This window comes from Pristiophorus japonicus, chromosome 5, assembly GCF_044704955.1.
Source record: "Pristiophorus japonicus isolate sPriJap1 chromosome 5, sPriJap1.hap1, whole genome shotgun sequence".
In the NCBI taxonomy this organism is placed as follows: Eukaryota; Metazoa; Chordata; class Chondrichthyes; family Pristiophoridae; genus Pristiophorus; species Pristiophorus japonicus.
The window spans coordinates 286,932,260-286,952,905 of record NC_091981.1 but is presented as its reverse complement, the minus strand read 5'-3'; the positions used below and the strand labels follow the sequence as shown (position 1 = coordinate 286,952,905).

Here is a 20,646-nt window from a genome sequence, read left to right as displayed (position 1 = left end):
AAATAAATTGTAACGGTTATAAAGAATTTTTTTTTAAAGTGTAATGACTGGGACCAAGTTAGTACGTTTGATCTATGTTTTCTATCTTTAATATGTAATAATTTTGGACAGTAAAGCTCCTCCAGGTATCAGGAATGAGATATGAATGGTAATTAATAGGATGTGTAAAATGGAGAGAGGAAGTAAACAGGCTCAAGGTACAGGGAGAAGCCACTCCACAGGAAAAGGAGTGGGGGGGGGGAGAAGCAGAGGGGAGCCAACAAGGAATAGACGGGATATGGAGGAAAGATGGGAGGGAATGTGATAGCCCCAGAGTGCAACCAGGAGAGCCTATTGAGCATATATCACAGATATGTCCAAACAGGTAGCACCAAATGATCAAGGTACACACTTTACAGGGAAGTTGATGAAACAGGCCTGTGCTTTAGTAGGGATTAGACAGAAATTCCATATCCCTTCCACCCAGAGTCATCCGGATTAGTGGAACGAATGAATAGGACCTTAAAGACAGCACTAGCCAAGGCAATCGAGGAGACAGGAAGGGGGTGGGTAGACATGTTACCCCGAGTACTGATGAAATTAAGGGCAACCCCTAGTAGGAATACAGGACTGACACCTTTTGAACTGATGAAAGGAAGGGCTATGAGACTGCCAGAAGTCGTGGTTACCGGAAGCGAGGATGTAGGGCCATATAAAGACAGGATACAGAAGTTTGTGATGGAACTCTGTAAGCAGTTACATAACCTAAACGCACAGGCTCAAGATCAACAAGTAATCAAAGACTTAGAGAATGACACTAAGGAACAGAAGGTCCAAATACCTCAAGTAGGCAGTCAGGTAATGGTGAAGATAAACCCAGAGAAACGCAGGTTCTCACCAAAATGGACCGGCCCCCATTAGGTAATAATGGTAAGTGACACATGTGCATGCGTAGTCCCAGTTGAAACGACATCGTTTCTAACTAACTGGTGACGACCGGGAAATATTATTTTTTTCAGGATTCTGGTGCTCGTGCATCAGGGGTAACTTATCCTCATACCGAGGACAACCGGCTGAGGGACAGCAAGGCCTGCATTACAGGGACTCGGGCGACATTAGTTGTGATAAAGAACCAGGAACAGTGACGCACGGAGTAACAGTGGACTTAAATTGCAGCGTCGGACTAACGGGCATAAGACCACATAGTGAGGGTTTGGATCGACAATCGGGATGGACCAGTAATATGGGACTTCCTGCACCATCATGGATACTGACTTCTGCTTCACCCCGCTTGACAAAAGACATATAAATGGGTATATCATATACTCTGAACTGGAAGAAGAGGCCATCAATGGGACAATGATAGACACTATCCGAGAAGAGTGTATGAGAAGGCCATAAGGCCACAAGGAAAACCGGTGCCCGAACTGAATGAAGAACAAACTCGACTACAGCAGGATATTTAGAGGCAAAGATTGACATCTGTAGTTCTGATGGAAGAAATAGACAAGCTGCAAAAGGACACTGGGGAGATGCTGGCTAGTCAGCCTTGGTACATGAAGCTTTGGAATGCTGGACTCAATGTGCAAGTACATCCGTGGATACGGATAATATCACATGTACTGGTCGTTGTGCAAGGCGTAGTATTGGTCGAGGGCTTGCTTTGGGAGTCTCGTGTCTGGCATGCGAACAATGTGGCCTGCCCAGCGGAGCTGATTGAGTGCGATCAGTGCTTTAATGCTGGGGATGTTGGCCTGGTCGAGGACGCTAATGTTGGTGCGTCTGTCCTCCCAGGGGATTTGTAGGATCTTGCGGAGACATCGTTGGTGGTATTTCTCCAGCGACTTGAGGTGTTTACTGTACATGGTCCATGTCTCTTGAGCCGTACTACTCAGAACTCCTTCACGGCAAACAAGCCAAAGGTGGGCAGCGGAAACGTTACAAGGACACTCTCAAAGACTCCCTGATAAAATGCAACATCCCCACTGACACCTGGGAGTCCCTGGCCAAAGACCGCCCTAAGTGGAGGAAGTGCATCCGGGAGGGCACTGAGCACCTCGAGTCTCATCGCCGAGAGCATGCAGAAATCAAGCGCAGACAGCGGAAAGAGAGTGCGGCAAACCTGTCCCACCCACCCTTTCCCTCAACGACTATCTGTCCCACCTGTGACAGAGACTGTGGTTCTCGTATTGGACTGTTCAGCCACCTAAGGACTCATTTTAAGAGTGGAAGCAAGTCTTCCTCGATTCCGACGGACTGCCTATGATGATGATGTGTAGTGGTAATCTTGCTGTTGTTAGTCTGTCAGAAATGTAACCAACATAAGAGGCAGGCCATAGCATGAGCAATAGTTAAAACACTGAATAAACAGACCATCCGGCAGAAAGGACTTATCTTGTATAACCTTGATGGGAAAGCCAACAGGTGGGTCTTGCAGTCGGAAGTAGCGCTACCCAATCGAAGGGACAAACCTGAGGCTCACCCACGAGGAATTAACCGGGAAATGGCCTGCTTGGGCATATAGCCAAGTGCCATAAGGAAGGATTATAGGCGGTAAAAAGTATATTTAAAACCAAAATAATGGTATGGTATGAAATCTGGTTAAAGGGCGTAGCTTGTGCCTGTGTGCTTATCTTTAAAAACTGCAGAACAAGCTTAAAATTCCAGAGCAAGGTTGAAACTGCAGAACAACACATTCCAATATTCTGAGGTTGGCTTCACATGAGATGAGGAGATAGAGATGCTGTGGAATCACTCAGCAGCTCGTCTGATAAGGATCAATGAATCAATGTAGCTCTGCTGATAAGCTGTAGGCCAACCAGTGGCTGGAGCCATTGTGGGGAGCAGCGTACGGCAGCCTGGCCCGGAAATCGGTGCAGTCCCAGCCTGCAAGACCATCAGCAGGCCGGAGCCATTGGGGGGAGCAGCGTGCGGTAGCGTGCCACTGCAGGGAGCAGCGCGTGCTGCTGCAGGAGGGCGACGGCTGCAAAGTCAGGTCGCTGATTGCAGTGCGGGCAGGCACAGCAGGAGGGGCGAAGGAGCGGCGAGAGTTTGTAGATGGCAGATGGCAGATGCAGGATAATGTGGATAAATGTGAGGTTATCCACTTTGGGGGCAAAAACACGAAGGCAGAATATTATCTGAATGGCGGCAGATTAGGAAAAGGGAAGGTGCAACGAGACCTGGGTGTCATGGTTCATCAGCCATTGAAAGTTGGCATGCAGGTACAGCAGGCGGTGAAGAAGGCAAATGGTATGTTGGTCTTCAGAGCTAGGCGATTTGAGTATAGGAGCAGGGAGGTCTTACTACAGTTGTACAGGGCCTTAGTGAGGCCTCACCTGGAATATTGTGTTCAGTTTTGGTCTCCTAATCTGAGGAAGGATGTTCTTGCTATTGAGGGAGTGCAGCGAAGGTTCACCAGACTGATTCCCAGGATGGCTAAACTGACATATGAGGAGAGACTGGATCAATTGGGCCTTTTTGCACTGGAGTTTAGAAGGATGAGAGGGGATCTCATAGAAACATATAAGATTCTGACGGGACTGGACAGGTTAGATATGGGAAGAATGTTCCCGATGTTGGGGAAGTCCAGAACCAGGAGACACAGTCTTAGGATAAGGGGTAGGCCATTTAGGACTGAGATGAGGAGAAACTTCTTCACTCAGAGAATTGTTAAGCTGTGGAATTCCTTGCCGCAGAGAGTTGTTGATGCCAGTTCATTGGATATATTCAGGAGGGATCAAGGGGTATGGAGAGAAAGCAGGAAAGGGGTACTGAGGTGAATGATCAGCTATGATCTTATTGAATGGTGGTGCAGGCTCGAAGGGCCGAATGGCCTACTCCTGCACCTATTTTCTATGTTTCCCACTAGCTTTTCTGCCCCTTGGTATTCCGCAGCTCCACCCATACCGATTCCACATCATCCAAGCTAATGTCCTTTCTTACTATTGCATTAATTTCCTCTTTAACCAGCAATGCCACCCTGCCTCTTTTTCCTTTCTGTCTATCCTTCCTAAATGTTGAATACCCCTGGATTTGAGTTTCCAGCCTTGGTCACCCTGGAGCCATGTCTCCGTGATGCCAATTACATCATACCCGTTAACTGCTATCTGCGCAGTTAATTTGTCCACCTTATTCCGAATACTCCTCGCATTGAGGCACAGAGCCTTCAGGCTTGTCTTTCTAACACACTTTGCCCATTTAGAATTTTGCTGTAATGTGGCCTCTTTTGCTTTTTGCCTTAGGTATCTCTGCCCTCCACTTTTACTTTTCGTCTTTCTATATTTTGCTTCTGCCCCCATTTTATTTCCCTCTGTCTCCCTGCATAGGTTCCCATCCCCCTGCCATATTAGTTTAACTCCTCCCCAACAGCAGTAGCAAACACTCCCCCTAGGACATTGGTTCCAGTCCTGCCCAGGTGCAGACTGTCCAGTTTGTACTGATCCCACCTCCCCCAGAACCGGTTCCAATGTCCCAGGAATTTGAATCCCTCCCTTTCTGCACCACTCCTCAAGCCACGTATTCATCTGAGCTATCCTGCGATTCCTACTCTGACTAGCAAGTGGCACTGGTAGCAATCCTGAGATTACTACTTTTGAGGTCCTACTTTTTAATTTAGCTCCCAGCTCCCTAAATTCGTCTTGTAGGACCTTATCCCTTTTTTTACCTATATCGTTGGTACCTATATGCACCACAAAAACTGGCTGTTCACCCTCCCTTTTCAGAATGCCCTGCACCCGCTCCGAGACATCCTTGACCCTTGCACCAGGGAGGCAACATACCATCCTGGAGTCTCGGTTGTGGCCGCAGAAACGTCTATCTATTCCCCTTACAATTGAATCCCCTATCACTATCACTCTCCCACTCTTTTTCCCACCCTCCTGTGCAGCAGAGCCACCCACGCTGCCATGAACTTGGCTGCTGCTGCCCTCCCCTGATGAGTCAGTCCCCTCAACAGTACACAAAGCGGTGTATCTGTTTTGCAGGGGGATGACCGCAGGGGACCCCTGCACTACCTTCCTTGCACTGCTCTTCCTGTTGGTCATCCATTCCCTATCTGGCTGTGTCCCCTTTTCCTGCGGTAAGACCAACTCACTAAACGTGCTATTCACGTCATTCTCAGCATCGTGCATGCTCCAGAGTGAATCCACCCACAGCTCCAGGGCCGCAATGCAGTCCGTCAGAAGCTGCAGCCGGATACACTTTCCGCACACGTAGTTATCAGGAACACCGGAAGCGTCCCTGACTTCCCACATAGTACAGGAGGAGCATAACACGTGTTCGAGCTGTCCTGCCATGACTTAACCCCTAGATAAACTTAATTTGGCAACAACAAGGCTAAAAGGTTACTTACTGATATAGAAAAGTAACAGTGCTGTTAGGGAGGGAGTTCCAGGATTTTGACCCTGCGACGATGAAGGAACGGTGATATATTTCCAAGTCAGCATGGTGTGTGACTTGGAGGGGACCTTGCAGGTGACGGTGTTCCCATGTGCCTGCTGCCCTTGTCCTTCTAGGCAGTAGAGATTGCGGCTTTGGGAGGTGCTGTCGAAGAAGCCTTGGCGAGTTGCTGCAGTGAATCTTGTAGATGGTACACACTGCAGTCACGGTGCGCCGGTGATGGAGGGAGCAAATGTTGAGGGTGGTGGATGGGGTGCCAATCAAGCAGGCTGCTTGCCCTGGATGGTGTCGCACTTCTTGAGTGTTATTGGAGCTGCAGTCATCCAGTCAAGTGGAGTGTATTCCATCACATTCGAACAATGACGGACAGGTAAAGACCATTTGGTCCATCGAGCCTGTCCCACACAATTGCGATACCTTGTGTATCACAACATGTACACTCCACCCCACCCCAAACCATGTGAGCACCTGGGAGAGGCAAAAAAACCAGATAAAAAAACCCATGCCAATTTGGGAAAAAATAATCTGGGAAATTCCTCTTCGATCCATCTACTCGATCGAAAATAGTTCAGGAAATCACTCTGGCCTTGAATTCCCTGCAATACCTACCTTCTGTAAGAGTTAATCTCCACCGCAGCCAGAAACAAATCCAGCTTTTGCTTGAGGGAATTCAGCAAGTCTGCATCCTCCACATGAGACGGCAGCTTGTTCCAGAGATCTACTATTCTCTGGGAAAAGAATCACCTCCTGACATCTAACCTAGATCTAGCCTTGTACAACTTAAATTTGTGCCCCCTGGTCCTGCCTAACCTATTTAGTTGAAATAAACAGTCAGCTGGAACACCGTCTATTCACTTCATTATCATATAAACCGCAATCATATCCCCCCTAAGTCTACTCTTCTCTAAGGTAAAGAGTCCCAACTCTTTTAGCCTATCTTGATAACTAAGATGCTTTAGACTTGGAATTAGTTTAGTGGCCCTCTTCTACACCCTTTCCAGAGCCTTAATATCACCCACAATGTGAGGAGACCAAAACTGGACACAGTATTCCAAATGCGGCCTGACTAAGGTCTTGTACAAGGACAAAACAGTACGCCTCATCTCACACTCCATTGTCCGATGGATACACCCCAACACGTTATTTGCTCTAGCTATTGCTGCACAGCATTGCTTGTGTACCTTTAAGGATGTATGCACTAGAATGCCCAAATCTCTTTCTATCTCCACTGTCTTTAATGCCTTTCCCTGGAGGGTGCATGAATGTTGAGCATTTGCCCCGCCCATATGTATAACACTGCACGTATCTAAGTTACACATCATTTCCAGTCATGAGCCCAGTTTCCCAACACATTAAGTTCTGCCTGAATCAGACGAGCCTCTTAAGAACATAAGAACATAAAAAATAGGAACAGGAGTAGGCCATACGGCCCCTCAAGCCTGCTCCACCATTCAATAAGATCATGGCTGATCTGATCACGGACTCAGCTCCACTTCCTCGCCCGCTCCCCATAACCCCTTATCCCCGTATCGTTTAAGAAACTGTCTATACCTGTCTTAAATTTATTCAATGTCCCAGCTTCCACAGCTCTATGAGGCAGCAAATTCCACAGATTTACAACCCTCTGAGAGAAGAAATTTCTCCTCATCTCTGTTTTAAATGGGCGGCCCCTTATTCTAAGATCATGCCCTCTACTAGTCTCCCCCATCAGTGGAAACATCCTCTCTGCATCCACCTTGTCAAGCCCCCTCATAATCTTATATGTTTCGATAAGATCACCTCTCATTCTTCTGAACTCCAATGAGTAGAGGCCCAATCTACTCGACCTTTCCTCATAAGTCAACCCCGTCGTCCCCGGAATCAACCTAGTGAACCTTCTCTGAACTGCCTACAAAGCAAGTATATCCTTTCGTAAATATGGAAACCAAAACTGCACGCAGTATTCCAGGTGTGGCCTCACCAAAACCTTGTATAGCTGTAGCAAGACTTCCCTGCTTTTATACTCCATCCCCTTTGCAATAAAGGCCAAGATACCATTGGCCTCCCTGATCACTTGCTGTACCTGCATACTCTGTTATGTATTTAACCCTTGGCAACCTGTATCACACCACCACCAGAGGGCCTACCTCTGTATATAAGCAGGACACCCACACAGTACCTGCACTCTGGAGTCTAATTACAGGAGCTAAGATCTTTGCATACAGTACTTTATTCTGAGCGTAATAATTGGCGACGAGGTAACGAACAGCCACGCGAAAATGCAAAGAACAGTTGGTATCCTGGAGAAGTTCTCAGAAGGGGATGATTTGGAGGCCTTCGTGGAGAGACTCGACCAATACTTCGTGGCCAACGAGCTGGAAGGGGACGAGGACACTGCCAAACGAAGGGCGATTCTCCTTACCATCTGTCATGTATGTAACCACAATGTAACACCACTGTATTACTGTATACACTCAACCTGGATGCACACCTTGACCACAAGGGGTGAACTTGTGGGAATACTCCTTACCTGATCACACAGGTATAAAAAGGGAGGTCCCATGCAGGGTCATCGTCTTTGGAGTCCTGTGAATAAAGAGTTAAGGTCACAGAGTGGCCTTGTCCCCAGAATGTTCCTCTTTAACCAGCAACGCCACCCCGCCTCCTTTTCCTTTCTGTCTATCCCTCCTAAATGCTGAATACCCCTGGATGTTGAGTTCCCAAACTTGGTCACCCTGGAGCCATGTCTCCGTAATGCAAGTCACATCATACCCGTTAACTGCTGTCTGCGCAGTTAATTCGTCCACCTTATTCCGAATACTCCTCGCATTGAGGCACAGAGCCTTCAGGCTTGTCTTTTTAACACATTTTGACCCTTTAGAATTCTGCTGTAAAGTGACCCCTTTTTTTTGCCTTGGGTTCCCTTCTGTTCTCTCACCTAATCTTTATGACAATACACCTTTCAGCATAAAGATGAAATAATCATGGGGTCCACATGTATACTCTGCACACAGCATGTTAGACCCTGGTCTCAATGCAGCAGCACTGAGGCATAACTGAGTGTTGCACTGTTCTCATTGGAAACACTGTTGACCAGTGTCTTGGAACTTAGTGACTTCTTCACTTTGTGCGACAGCGAGAATTTTGTCACAAGACCTGATGCAGCAAACAGGCAGTGACTCTAGCCCCTTCACAGTCCTCCGTATTAAAGAGTCAGAGGAGCTTCTATGTTAAACCCAGAACTTAACTGCTATTGGGTAATGTGGTACTGATAGAGATTGAAAAATAAAGTTCCCTGTAACCTCCTCCAGCCCCACATGCCTCCCTATCCCTGTAACCTCCTCCAGCCCTACAATCCTTCCTATCTCTGTGACCTGCTCCAGCCCTAAAATGCTTTCTATCTCTGTAACCTTCTCCAGTCCTACAATCCTCCCTATCTCTGTAACCTCCTCCAGCCCTACAAACCTCCCTACTGTCATGTATCTCACACTACTGTACATAACTGTATCTTACCATGCTATACATGACTGTAACTAGAGATGACCTGTAACCACAAGCTTACCTTACCACCAGGGGTGCACTTGCAGGAGACACTGGACACCTGTCCCAGACAGGTATATAAGGACAGGTCGCAGGCAAGTGTGGCATTCAAGAGCTGTGTAATAAAGGTGCAGATCCTGAATAACCTTGACTTCAGTATGTGCCTTGTGTGAATCTGTGCTGCAGGGACAGGACTTTACAGTGGCGACGAGTTACAGGATTACAGAATCCACAGAATGGCGACCAACGGCTCAGATAAAAAATACAATGCTGGAGATAATTGGGAAGACTTTATAGAAAGGCTCCAGCAAAGCTTCTTAACCAAAGACTGGTTAGGCGACGATAAGGCAGACAAGAGAAGAGCCCATCTCTTGACCAGCTATGGCTCGAAAACATACGTCTTAATGAAGGACCTGCTGGCACTCGAGAAACCAGCAAGCAAGTCGTTTGAAGAGTTGAGCACACTGGTAAGAGACCACCTGAAGCCAGCGAGCAGCCTACACATGGCCAGACACAGGTTCTACAACTACAGACGCTGTGTGGGCCAGAGCATACCCGACTTCGTGGCGGAACTTCGGAGGTTGGCTAGCTTATGTGAGTTCTCTGATGAACTAAGGAGAGAAGTACTGAGAGACTTTTTTTATTGAGGGAATAGACCACGCAGGCATATTCCGAAAGCTCATAGAGACCAAGAACTTGACCCTAGAGGCAGCAGCACTGGTTGCACAGACATTCTTGGCAGGAGAAGAAGAAACGAGGTTGATCTACACTGTGGGTACGACAACTAACGAAACATCGGAACAATGGGTTCACAGCGTGAAACAAGCCACTACCCCCACACACAGACAAAGGCAGTAGGGCATGCTCTCTACAGCAGGCAGTGGCGCCAGAAGCCATCAAGAGCCACATGAACGGCCGTTCACACCTCATCAACCCACAATGCGAGCAATCAACTACAAACTGAGAAAAGCTCAAGAGAGATCAGCCAGACGTAGTTCATCCTTTGAAAACAATGGAAGTGGTCTGTGCTGGAGATGTGGGGGAAGGCACTCATCAAGGGGGTGTCGATTTCAGCATGCTGTTTGCAGAAACTGCAACTATACAGGGCATCTGACTTGCATGTGCAGAAAAACGGCAGCTCGGCTGGTATACGAATCGGAAGGGTCGGAAAGCGGACCAGAAAACGGTGGGGACAGTACCCGGGACACCGAGGTATAGCGGGTCAACACGATCAACGGCCACTGCTCTTACAACAAGACGCCTCCAATAATGATGAGGGTCCTACTCAACGGGATACCCGTCAACATGGAGCTGGATACGGGAGCGAGTCAATCTCTCATGAGCGCTCAATAGTTCTAAGTCGATTTGAACATCTCTTTCAGCCAGGTGTGGGCACCTTCAAAGGGGCTAAAGTCAAAATCTACATCACACAGGATGCCAGACCGGTCCATCACAAGGCTAGAGCTGTGCCCTATGTGATAAGGGAAAAGATTGAACATGAACTGGACAGGCTTCTGCGGGAATTTAGCGACTGGGCAAGTCCCATCGTCCCAGTCATGAAGCCTGATGGATCCGTACGAATCTGTGGGGACTACAAATCTACCATAAACAGAGTCTCCCTACAGGACCAATACCTGCTGCCAAGAGCAGAGGACTTATTTGCCAAATTGGCTGGAGGAAAACTTTTCTCAAAACTAGATCTCACATCTGCGTATATGACGCAAGAATTGACCGATAAGTCTAAGCTACTCACCACCATCAACACACATTGAGGCCTTTTCATGTACAATCGATGCCCATTCGGCATCAGGTCAGCAGCAGCTATATTCCAGTGCAACATGGAGAGTCTGCTCAAGTCCATCCCGGGGACGGTTGTATTTCAAGACGACATACTTATCATGGGCAGGGACACCTACTCCCATCTCTGCAATTTGGAGGAAGTACTAAAGTGGTTGGATCGGGTAGGCCTCAGAGTTAAGAAAGCCAAGTGCCTGTTTCTTGCGCCCGAGGTTGAATTTTTGGGCAGAAGGATTGCCGGGTGCAGGACATTCTAAAAAGGGAGGGAGAACAGCCAGTTGTCGTGGTGCACGTTGGTACCAATGACATAGGTAAAAAAAGGGATGAGTTCCTACGAAATGAATTTAAGGAGCTAGGAGCTAAATTAAAAAGTAGGACCTCAAAAGTAGTAATCTCGGGATTGCTACCAGTGCCACGTGCTAGTCAGAGTAGGAATCGCAGGATAGCTCAGATGAATACGTGGCTTGAGCAATGGTGCAGCAGGGAGGGATTCAAATTCCTGGGGCATTGGAACCGGTTCTGGGGGAGGTGGGACCAGTACAATCCGGACGGTCTGCACCTGGGCAGAATCGGAACCAATGTCCTCGGGGGAGTGTTTGCTAGTGCTGTTGGGGAGGAGTTAAACTAATATGGCAGGGGGATGGGAACCAATGCAGGGAGATAGAGGGAAACAAAAAGGAGGCAAAAACAAAAGACAGAAAGGAGATGAGGAAAAGTGGAGGGCAGAGAAACCCAAGGCAAAGAACAAAAAGGGCCATTGTACAGCAAAATTCTAAAAGGACAGAGGGTGTTAAAAAAACAAGCCTAAAGGCTTTGTGTCTTAATGCAAGGAGTATCCGCAATAAGGTGGATGAATTAACTGTGCAAATAGATGTTAACAAATATGATGTGATTGGGATTACGGAGACGTGGCTCCAGGATGAGCAGGGCTGGGAACTCAACATCCAGGGGTATTCAACATTCAGGAAGGATAGAATAAAAGGAAAAGGAGGTGGGGTAGCATTGCTGGTTAAGGAGGAGATTAAGGCAATAGTTAGGAAGGACATTAGCTTGGATGATGTGGAATCTATATGGGTAGAGCTGCAGAACACCAAAGGGCAAAAAACGTTAGTGGGAGTTGTGTACAGACCTCCAAACAGTAGTAGTGATGTTGGGGAGGGCATCAAACAGGAAATTAGGGGTGCGTGCAATAAAGGTGCAGCAGTTATAATGGGTGACTTTAATATGCACATAGATTGGGCTAACCAAACTGGAAGCAATACGGTGGAGGAGGATTTTCTGGAGTGCATAAGGGATGGTTTTTTAGACCAATATGTCGAGGAACCAACTAGGGGGGAGGCCATCTTAGACTGGGTGTTATGTAATGAGAGAGGATTAATTAGCAATCTCGTTGTGCGAGGCCCCTTGGGGAAGAGTGACCATAATATGGTGGAATTCTGCATTAGGATGGAGAATGAAACAGTTAATTCAGAGACCATGGTCCAGAACTTAAAGAAGGGTAACTTTGAAGGTATGAGGCGTGAATTGGCTGAGATGGATTGGCGAATGATACTTAAGGGGTTGACTGTGGATGGGCAATGGCAGACATTTAGAGACCGCATGGATGAACTACAACAATTGTACATTCCTGTCTGGCATAGAAATAAAAAAGGGAAGGTTGCTCAACCGTGGCTATCAAGGGAAATCAGGGATAGTATTAAAGCCAAGGAAGTGGCATACAAATTGGCCAGAAATAGCAGCGAACCTGGGGACTGGGAGAAATTTAGAACTCAGCAGAGGAGGACAAAGGGTTTGATTAGGGCAGGGAAAATGGAGTATGAGAAGAAGCTTGCAGGGAACATTAAGACGGATTGCAAAAGTTTCTATAGATATGTAAAGAGAAAAAGGTTAGTAAAGACAAACGTAGGTCCCCTGCAGTCAGAATCAGGGGAAGTCATAACGGGGAACAAAGAAATGGCGGACCAATTGAACAAGTACTTTGGTTCGGTATTCACGAAGGAGGACACGAACAACCTTCCGGTTATAAAAGGGGTCGGGGGGTCTAGTAAGGAGGAGGAACTGAGGGAAATCCTTATTAGCCGGGAAATTGTGTTGGGGAAATTGATGGGATTGAAGGCCGATAAATCCCCAGGGCCTGATGGACTGCATCCCAGAGTACTTAAGGAGGTGGCCTTGGAAATAGTGGATGCGTTGACAGTCATTTTCCAACATTCCATTGACTCTGGATCAGTTCCTATGGAGTGGAGGGTAGCCAATGTAACCCCACTTTTTAAAAAAGGAGGGAGAGAGAAAACAGGGAATTATAGACCGGTCAGCCTGACATCGGTAGTGGGTAAAATGATGGAATCAATTATTAAGGATGTCATAGCAGTGCATTTGGAAAGAGGTGACATGATAGGTCCAAGTCAGCATGGATTTGTGAAAGGGAAATCATGCTTGACAAATCTTCTGGAATTTTTTGAGGATGTTTCCAGTAGAGTGGATAAGGGAGAACCAGTTGATGTGGTATATTTGGACTTTCAGAAGGCGTTCGACAAGGTCCCACACAAGAGATTGATGTGCAAAGTTAGAGCACATGGGATTGGGGGTAGTGTACTGACATGGATTGAGAACTGGTTGTCAGACAGGAAGCAAAGAGTAGGAGTAAATGGGTACTTTTCAGAATGGCAGGCAGTGACTAGTGGGGTACCGCAAGGTTCTGTGCTGGGGCCCCAGCTGTTTACACTGTACATTAATGATTTAGATGAGGGGATTAAATGTAGTATCTCCAAATTTGCGGATGACACTAAGTTGGGTGGCAGTGTGAGCTGCGAGGAGGATGCTGTGAGGCTGCAGAGCGACTTGGATAGGTTAGGTGAGTGGGCAAATGCATGGCAGATGAAGTATAATGTGGATAAATGTGAGGTTATCCACTTTGATGGTAAAAACAGAGAGACAGACTATTATCTGAATGGTGACAGATTAGGAAAAGGGGAGGTGCAAAGAGACCTGGGTGTCATGGTACATCAGTCATTGAAGGTTGGCATGCAGGTGCAGCAGGCGGTTAAGAAAGCAAATGGCATGTTGGCCTTCATAGCAAGGGGATTTGAGTACAGGGGCAGGGAGGTGTTGCTACAGTTGTACAGGGCATTGGTGAGGCCACACCTGGAGTATTGTGTACAGTTTTGGTCTCCTAACCTGAGGAAGGACATTCTTGCTATTGAGGGAGTGCAGCGAAGGTTCACCAGACTGATTCCCGGGATGGCGAGACTGACCTATCAAGAAAGACTGGATCAACTGGGCTTGTATTCACTGGAGTTCAGAAGAATGAGAGGGGACCTCATAGAAACATATAAAATTCTGACGGGGTTAGACAGGTTAGATGCAGGAAGAATGTTCCCAATGTTGGGGAAGTCCAGAACCAGGGGTCACAGTCTAAGGATAAGGGGTAAGCCATTTAGGACCGAGATGCGGAGGAACTTCTTCACCCAGAGAGTGGTGAACCTGTGGAATTCTCTACCACAGAAAGTTGTTGAGGCCAATTCACTAAATATATTCAAAAAGGAGTTAGATGAGGTCCTTACTGCTAGGGGGATCAAGGGGTATGGCGAGAAAGCAGGAATGGGGTACTGAAGTTGAATGTTCAGCCATGAACTCATTGAATGGCGGTGCAGGCTAGAAGGGCCGAATGGCCTACTCCTGCACCTATTTTCTATGTTTCTATGTTTCTATGATGGAATCCACCCAACAGAGTCCAAAACAGAAGCAATTCGCCTGGCACCCAGGCCCCGGAATGTCTCAGAACTGCGCGCCTTTCTCAGGCTACTCAATTACTTTGGGAACTTTATGCAGAACTTAAGCACGCTGTTGGAGCCTCTCCACGTGCTACTCAGAAAGGGGTGCGATTGGTTTTGGGGGGACGCCCAGGAACGCGCCTTCAATAAGGCACGCACCCTTCTGTGTTCCAACAGTGTTTTGGCTTTCTTTGATCCAGGTAAAAAGCTAGTCCTTACATGTGATGCATCAGCGTATGGAATCGGGTACGTTTTACAACATGTCAATAATGCGGGTAAATTACAACCCATAGCTTATGCCTCCAGGTCACTTTCGCGGGCGGAGCGCGGGTACGGAATGGTGGAGAAGGAGGCGCTCGTGTGCATGTACGGTGTCAAAAAGATGCACCAATACCTTTTCGGGGCCAAGTTCGCGTTAGAAACCGACCACAAGCCCCTCACGTCCCTCCTATCCGAGAGAAAAGCAATAAACGCCAACGCCTCGGCGCGCATTCAATGGTGGGCACTCATACTGGCGTCTTACGATTACACCATAAGACACAGACCAGGCACAGACAACTCTGCCGACGCACTTAGCAGGCTACCCCTGGCGACCACGGAAGTGTCTGATGAACAGGACTGTGAGATAGTCATGGCAATCAATGCCTTTGAGTCCACAGGTTTGCCCATGACGCCTCGCCAAATCAGAGCCTGGATGACCAGCGACCCCACGTTATCCCTAGTAAAAAGATGTTTCTTAACTGGTGACTGGGCAGAGGCTTACGATGCCTGCTCCGAGGAGATTAAACCTTTCCATAGGCGCGTGCATGAGCTGTCACTACAAGCAGACTGCCTGATGTGGGGCAGAGAGGCATTTGTCCGGGAGCTCCACCGCGAGCACCGGGATCGTTCTCATGAAGGCCATAGCCAGATCCCACGTCTGGTGGCCTGGCATTGACACGGACTTGGAGCTCTGCGTCCGACGGTGCACGATTTGTGCCCAACTCAGTAATGCCCCCAGGGAGGTCCCCCTGAGCCCCTGGCCCTGGCCCACCAAACCGTGGTCGCGGGTGCACGTAGACTATGCGGGCCCATTCATGGGCAAAATGTCCCCCGTAGTTGTAGATACATTTTCAAAGTGGATCGAATGCACCATTGTAAACTCGAGCACCACCTCTACCACTGTGGAGAGCCTTGGAACCATGTTCGCAACGCACAGCATTCCTGACATATTGGTCAGTGATAATGGTCCGTGCTTCACCAGCGCAGAATTCCAAGATTTTATGAGTGACCACGGCATAAATCACGTTAGGACGGCATCATTCAAGCCGGCCTCCAACGGCCAGGTGGAGCGAGCAGTGCAGATCATTAAGCAAAGCATACTCAAAATCCAAGGTCCCATGCTGCTGGTATACAGATCTCGTCCGCATTCATTGACTGGAGTTCCCCCCGTGCAACTATTGATGAAACGGACCTTAAAGACAAGGCTCTCATCAATCCTCCCAGACATGCATGAAATCGTTGAGGCAAAGCGCCGTAAGCTAACCGAGTACCATGACCGAAATTCGAGGGGGAGGTGGAATGAGATAGGGGACAAAGTGTTTGTGCTAAACTATGGCAGGGGTCCCAAATGGCTTGCAGGGACAGTAACAGGCAAGGAAGGAAACAGGCTACTGGTGGTACAAATGGACAATGGCCAAACCTGCCAGAGGCATGTAGACCAAGTCAAAAGTAGATTTACCAACAACGCTGCTGAACCAGAAGCAGACTACAATGTGGAACTCACACCACACCTGGTGGACAGACAGAGGGAACAACCTGAGGAAAAGGCAAACCCAACAGACAGCCCAGGCGAGACGCCAACAATCATATTGAACAAAACAGACAGCCCAGGCGAGACACCAACAATCATACTGAATGAAACAGACAGCCCAGGCGAGATACCAGCAATCACACTGAAAGAAAAACAGGCACCAAGGCAAACAACTGAACCACAACTAAGATGCTCCACGTGAGAGCATAGACCACCTGAGAGACTGAACCTATAAAGACAATAAGACCTTGGGGGAGGGTGATGTCATGTATCTCACACTACTGTACATAACTGTATCTTACCATGCTATACATGACTGTAACTAGAGATGACCTGTAACCACTAGCTTACCTTACCAACAGGGGTGCACCTGCAGGAGACACTGGACATCTGTCTCAGACAGGTATATAAGGACAGGTCTCAGGCAAGTGTGGCATTCGAGAGCTGTGTAATAAAGGTGCAGATCCTGAGTGACCTTGACTTCAGTCTGTGCCTCGTGTGAATCTGTGCTGCAGGGACAGGACTTTACAACTACCTCTGTAATCTCCTCCAGCCCTACAACCCTCCCTATCTCTGTCGCATCCTCCAGACCTACAACCCTCCCTATCTCTGTAACCTTCTCCAGCCCTACAACGCTCCTTATCTCTGTCATCATAGGCAGTCCCTCGGGATCGAGGAAGACTTGCTTCCACTCCCAAAGTGAGTTCTTTGATGGCTGCACAGTCCGATACGAGAGCCGCAGACCTTGTTACAGATGGGACAGACATTCGTCGAAGGAAGGGGTGGGTGAGGCTGGTTTGCCGTGCACTCTTTCTGCTGCCTGCGCTTGGCCTCTTCATGCTCTTTGCGTTGAGACTTGAAGAGCTCCACGCCCTCCTGGATGTACTTTCTCCACCTCGGGCTGTCTTCGGCCAGTGTCTCCCAGGTGTCAGTGGTGATGTCGCACTTTACCAGGGAGGCTTTGAGGGTGTCTTTATAACGTTTACACTGCCCACCTTTGGCTCGTTTACCATGAAGGAGCTCTGCATAAAGCATTTGCTTAGGGAGTCTCGTATCTGGCATGCGAACTATGTGGCCTGCCCAGCGAAGCTGATCGAGTGTGGTCAGTGCTTCAACACTGGGGATGTTGGCCTGGTCGAGGACACTGATGTTGGTGCGCCTGTCCTCCCAGGGGATTTGCAGGATCTTGCGGAGACATCGTTGGTGATATATCTCCAGCGACTTGAGGTGCCTTCTATACATCATCCATGCCTCAGATCCATACAGGAGGGCGAGTATTACTACAGCCCTGTAGCCCATGAGTTTGGTGGTAGATTTGAGGACCTGGTCTTCAAACATTCTTTTCCTCAGATGGCTGAAGGCTGCGCTGGCGCACTGGAGACGATCTCTGTAACCTCCTCCAGCCCTACAACCCTCCCTATCTCTGTGGCCTCCTCCAGCCTGACAACCCTCCCTATCTCTGTAACCTCCTCCAGTTCTACAACCCTCCCTATCTCTGTAACCTCCTCCAGCCCTACAACCCTCCCTATCTCTGTAACCTCCTCCAGTTCTACAACCCTCCCTATCTCTGTAACCCCCTCCAGTCCTACAACCCTCCCTATCTCTGTAACCTCCTCCAGTCCTACAACCCTCCCTATTTCTGTAACCTCCTCCAGCCCTACAATCCTCTGAGATCTCTGTAACCTCCTCCGGCCCTACAGTCCTCCCTATCTCTGTAATCTCCTCCGGCCCTACAACCCTCCGAGATCTCTCTAACCTCCTCTGGGCTCCATCGTGCCTGTGCTGGCTCTCTGAAAGAGCGATACAATTAGTCCCACTCCCTTGCTCTTTCGCCATAGCCCTGAAAATGTTTCATTTTTATTTAATCAACTCCCTTTTGAAAGTTGCTATTGAATGTGCCTCCATCACACTTTCAGACAGTGCATTCCAGATTCCAACCACTCGCTGTGTAAAAAACATTCTCTTTATGTCCCTCCTGGCTTTTTAGCCAATGACCTTAAATCTGTGTCCACTGATTACTGACCCTTCCCTGTCTACTCTATCAAAACCCCTGCTAATTGTAAACCCCTCTATTAAATCTCCCCTGAACCTGCTGTGCTCTAAGGAGAACAACCCCAGCTTCTCCAGTCTCTTTACATAACTGAAGTCCCTCTTCCCTAGTACCATTCTAGTAAATCTCTTCTGCACCCTTGCGAAGGCCTTGACCCGGTGTCTTTCCTCGAGCTTACTTTGTGGTTATTCATTCTTAGGCATTTAAAAAGACAGACTTGCATTTCTAACATCATCATCATCACAGGCGCTCCCTCGAACGAGGATGACCTGCTTCCACATGAGTTCACAGATGTTTCAATGAAGGACCCGATGTTCTAGTCCTGAACTCCAATTGAGGGGGTGGATGATGCCTGTTTGTGGATTTTTTTAATGTGTGGTGACCGTTGCACATCAGCCACCACACGGGCTTGACAGAGCTAGGTCTTGGTCCAGTGGCAAGGACTGAACCAGGACGACTGGAGATCTGCTCTGCTGCACGGACCTAGTACGCACACATATCGCAGTGTGGGCTGGCCCGTGCTGCCCCTGGGCCCTCGGCTCTTCTGGGCCCTGTACCCTCGTTCGGTGCACCTTCACCCACGATGTTCCAGGGCCCGGGGCTCCAGCTCTATTTATAGCCCCGACCTGCGGTGGTGGTCTCACACAGGTCGGGGCAGATTTCACAACCTCAGGATGTTCCAAAGCGCTTTACAGTCAATGAAGTACTTTTTGGAGTGTAGTCACCGTTGTAATGTGGGAAACGCGGCAGCCAATTTGCGCACAGCAAGCCCCCACAAACAGCAACGTGATAACGACCAGATCATCTGTTTTAGTGATGTTGATTGAGGGACAAATACTGTCCAGGAGATCTCCCTTGCTCATCTTCAAAAAAATAGCATCATGGGATCATTTACAATCACCCGAGAGAGCAGATAGACATCGCACCTCCGACAGTGCAGCACTCCCTTGGAGTGTCAGACCAGATTTTTGTGCTCGAATCTCATGGAGCAGGACATGAACCCACGACCTTCTGACTCAGAGGTGAGTGTGCTGCCTGCTAATCTGCAGCTGATCCTCAATGCAGGCTGAAAAGACTGGAAAAGTTTGCAAGAACTTACTGAAAAGTTTGCAAGAACTTCTTGAAAAGTTTGTAAGACGTTGTTTTACAATCCCGGCTGAAACTAGCAAACAAGAAGCGGGCAGCCAAATCCAGGAGTGCAGACGTTAAAGGTTCAATAACTCCAAGTTTGAAAGTCCACGAAACGCCCTTTTCCCCACCCACCTCATTCACAAATAAAACCCTCCCCGCTATAAAAGGTCTTGACAGTAGCACTTGCTGCTAATTCTGCTCTCTCCCCTTCACTTGCTGAAACTCTACAAACAAAAAAGTTTTGAGTAAATATTAAAAGATTAATCTCTCCCTCTCTCTCTGTGTTGACCATGGTCAGGGAGGTGCAGCGCAAGTGCTTCTGGAGGGCGGTGCTGGCCGAGTTCCTGGGGGTGACGGTCTTCGTCTTCCTCAGCACCGGCTCGGCCACCAAGTGGACGGACAGCAGCATCCCGGCCGACGTGGTGCAGATCGCGCTGACCTTCGGGCTTGCCATCGCCACGCTGGCCCAGACCATCGGCCACATCAGCGGGGCGCACCTCAACCCGGCCGTCACCCTGGGGCTGCTGGTGGGCTGCCAGCTCAGCGTGCTGCGGGCCGCCCTCTACATCATCTCCCAGATGCTGGGCGCCGTGGCCGCCAGCGCCATCCTCTTCGGGCTCACCCCCAAGTCCCGCAACGGGACCCTCGGACTCAACGCGGTAAGCACGCTTGTGTTGCCTTAAAGCGCTACATGTTTGTTTTTGTAGAGTGGGGCTGGTGTGGGGACCAGCGGGAGAGGCAAGAGGGGCGTATATCAATGCTGGATAGGGTGTGGGGGGGCGAGTGGGGTGGGGGGGGGGGGGTAATGTGTTTACAATTAATCTATTTTTAAGATTTCAAAATTCTCAACCATGTTTTCAAATCCCTCCATGGCCTCCCCCCTCCCTATCTCTGTAATCCCCTCCAGCCCCACAAACTCCCCCCCCCCCCCGAGATGTCTATGCTTCTCTAATTCTGCCCCCCTGAGAATCCCTGATTATAATCGCTCGACCATTGGTGGCTGTGCCTTCTGTTGCCTGGGCCCCAAGCTCTGGAACTCCCTGCCTAAACCTCTCCGCCTCTCCGCTTGTCTTTCCTCCTTCAAGATGCTCCTTAAAACCTACCTCTTTGACCAAACTTTTGATCACCCACCCTCATTTTTCCTTATGTGGCTCGGTGTCAAATTTTTTGTCTCATAACACTCCTGTGAAGCACCTTGGGACGTT

General features: G+C 48.7%; 1 protein-coding gene across 2 annotated transcripts in view; it reads left to right on the top strand.

Annotated features, from left to right (window-relative positions):
* The first annotated feature begins 19,672 nt into the window (after positions 1 to 19,672).
* LOC139264735 (aquaporin-1-like) overlaps positions 19,673 to 20,646 on the top strand; it is a 47,747-nt gene continuing 46,773 nt past the window's right edge. For both annotated transcript variants that reach the window (XM_070881747.1, XM_070881746.1), the window contains exon 1: positions 19,673 to 20,100. In XM_070881747.1, coding sequence (XP_070737848.1) covers positions 19,732 to 20,100 — 369 coding nt within the window. In that variant the 5' untranslated portion in view covers positions 19,673 to 19,731. The remainder of the gene's footprint in view (positions 20,101 to 20,646) is intronic.